Source organism: Lolium rigidum, chromosome 4 (genome assembly GCF_022539505.1).
Source record: "Lolium rigidum isolate FL_2022 chromosome 4, APGP_CSIRO_Lrig_0.1, whole genome shotgun sequence".
Classification (NCBI taxonomy): domain Eukaryota; kingdom Viridiplantae; phylum Streptophyta; class Magnoliopsida; order Poales; family Poaceae; genus Lolium; species Lolium rigidum.
The window spans coordinates 93,967,051-93,969,835 of NC_061511.1; the positions used below are offsets into that span (position 1 = coordinate 93,967,051).

The 2,785-nt window shown below is 54.5% G+C and overlaps 1 protein-coding gene across 1 annotated transcript; it reads right to left on the reverse strand.

The window, feature by feature from the left end:
• Positions 1-1,218: 1,218 nt before the first annotated feature.
• LOC124708081 (protein LURP-one-related 8-like) lies at positions 1,219-2,582 on the reverse strand. Its single transcript, XM_047239769.1, has 2 exons — positions 2,211-2,582; positions 1,219-2,094 (listed from the first exon to the last, which is right to left on the reverse strand). Exons 1-2 carry the CDS (start codon positions 2,472-2,474, stop codon positions 1,693-1,695), a joined length of 666 nt encoding a protein of 221 aa, XP_047095725.1. The 5' UTR covers positions 2,475-2,582; the 3' UTR covers positions 1,219-1,692.
• Positions 2,583-2,785: the final 203 nt, after the last annotated feature.

Genomic DNA, 2,785 nt, shown 5'->3' on the forward strand with positions numbered 1-2,785 from the left:
TCATAGCAAACTCAAACACAAGAACGGCTGAGATCGCTCGATACCCCTTCGTTATTAAAACATAATAGGTATACGTTGCCCGTACAAAGCCCGTATGGCCCAAATAAATTATACAATTTGTAAGGTACATATAGGTACGAGTAGCACGCCGTCGTCATCTCATCCAAGGTGGCTTTGCCGGTTAATGGAATTCATGGCGGGCGTGGAGCCACGGCAACGCAGCGGCGTGCCGGCCAGTAGGCACATCTAGCGGTGATGGCCATCACGATCGGGCCGTACGGTGTGCAGAAGCGGCGGCGCAGACGCGGTGGTCCCACAGACTGTCCGGCCACCCACTCGTCGGACAGTCTGGGCTGTTAAGAAAGAAGGCCGCCGGCCAGCCTTCTGTTTATGCTGACGGACAGTCCAGAAAAGTTTTACGTAGCCTATGAGCCGGACAGTGTGATCACTAGCGCAAGACAGTCGACGGCAGTGTTGAGACTTAGCAGATGCAATTGCTCTACGCGGTCTATGTCAGGACCAACAAGAGCTACGGTCGTCTCTCCCTTTAGAGTGGACACACACGCGCAGCTCTGAATTAACTCAGGCGGTGCCCTTTCTTTTCATCTTAACTGGAGACTGCTATACAACTGTAGCTGTTCTTTTACAACACGGCCTAGACACAACATGGTGCCCAATTATACCTTCCAACGAGCTAACATGATGCTACACAAGTTGCGCACACTAGATGATCCGCTCACACACTGCCAAATCCAGTGCTTATGCAATTGCATCAGGAGTGACTGGCACGAACGCAAGATAATCCGGGGAAGTGGCGGGACTTATCAGATTTGTTTGGTCTACACCGGACATGTAGCCGGCCTGTCCGGCCATAGAGTTGCGAAGATGACCGTAGGTGAAGCTGGCAGGTGTGCGAGGGTTTGGAGATGCGAACATGGAGATCGGCTGGATGACGGCCGGCGTCTACGAACGTGTGGAGGTGGAGATCTCCTGAACGTGGAGATCGCGGAGTTGTTGGTGGCAACTAGCTAAATACGGTATACCCATACGTAGGCGTATACTGGGTTTGGATTTGGGCTTTAGAAGCCCAAACTGAGTTTGGCGGGAGGGGGGGGGGGTGTACTGGAGCAGACCCCCTATACTGCTTCTTTTCTCCCCCGGTTAGAAGCTAGAGAGAGATAGACGAAGAGATCAAACTTGAGAGAAGAACACATCAAGTTAAGGGCAACACAAAAGACAGAGCGATGTACTATTTATGATACAACAACAATCACAATTTCCATTGAAGGAAACAAAAAGGATCGGATTTTACAAGTCCATATATACACCCACACCTACGTCTCCTGATCCTACGTGCTCGGATTTATTTTTCACCAACAAAAACAGTACGAGAACCCGGCACAGCCCCAGTCTGATCTCTAAAAGAAAACCCCCTACATCCTGAATCCAAAACACAACAACAGATGGCACCCCTGAAAAAAATGCTTCTTCCGATCATCTGCTCATGAGCGGTGAAGCAAAAAAATGGGTGGCCTGAGCTCTGAAGCAACCACAGATTGCTTCCTATTCTCTCGTTTTTTTTTGGGTGTGGTTTCTTGATTGAGATCGGGAACGGTTCTTCATGAATCATGGAAACTTCGTCCCACGGCAGGCTTTGCGCTGCATGGCATGGTTCGTGCCTGTATCGAGGCTTTAAGACGCGTTCATCTGATCGAGGAGTATGACGACGGCCATGGCCAGCGCCGGCTCGAAGCCAGGCTCCACAACCAGCCGGAACACGTCCGGGCCGACGGCGGCCTCCTTCCGGCATACTGCGGCGACGCGCCGACGCTGGTCGCCGCCGGAGGCCGAGGAGGCGCAGGCGAACATTTCGAGGCTTCGGCTGGCGTAGGAGCCCTCCACGTCGTACCGGCAGCTGGGCGCGTCCCCAGCGCCGCCCGACGCTCGCGCCGGCGACAGGCGCGCGAGGGACTTGGTCGGGAGCAGGCTGATGTTCCGCCGCGCCGTGAACCGCTTGGGCGCCGGCGTGGGCGCGGAGGAGGACGCGGCCGCGTCGCCGTCGTAGATGAGCCACTCGTCCGCCAAGCTCAGCTTCTGCAAGATCACACCCGAGTGGAGATAAGCAAATCTTCTTCCCGAGAAATTTTAGAAGGCAAGACCAGAGTCAAACCAAGAAACAGGGAGCAAATCAGCAAGAGCAAGAGCAATACCTTGCGGCGGATGGTGAGCAAGGCACGGCCGTCGGCGTCCATGAGGACGACCTCGCGGGGTGAGCCGCCAGCGTACGTCTCGACGCGGAAGACGAGGTCACCGTTGCTGTCGAACACCGTGAACCCTTTCCCGTTGAAGAGCAGCGAGCGCCGCCACACCGTGAGCGACACCGCCTCTCCCTTCTTCTCCTCCTCCGCTGCCGCTGCCGCCAGAGAAGCAGCCACCGCCGCCGCGGCTGCGACGTTTGGGTGCACCTTGGTCATTGATGGAATGGAAAGCTCCGACGACGCTTGGCTTGTGCTGTTCTTTGGCAAGGAAGCAGAGGAAGTCAAGGGGTGGGCGGAACTATCGGAGGAGAGGGTAGTAGTGGTTTGAGGTGAGGTGAAATTGAGAATACTGTGGTGCCGTGGATTTATAGCTAGGGAAACGCGTGGACGAAAATACCCCTTGGTTTTTTTTGCGTTGTTTACGGGGTGTGCTACGCTGGTTTGCCCTCGCGATCATGTCCTCTGGTTGGTCTACTGCTAAACACTTGGTTGGTGTTTCTTTTCCTTAGTTTAAATGGAACTTTGAT

What these genes read in the sequence shown, in the direction of transcription:
- LOC124708081 (XM_047239769.1), bottom strand. Translation starts at nt 2,474, where the DNA reads ATGACCAAGGTGCACCCAAACGTCGCAGCCGCGGCGGCGGTGGCTGCT. An exon ending in TGCTCACCATCCGCCGCAAG is followed by an intron (nt 2,095 to 2,210) that starts GTATTGCTCTTG and finishes GTGATCTTGCAG; the next exon opens with AAGCTGAGCTTGGCGGACGA.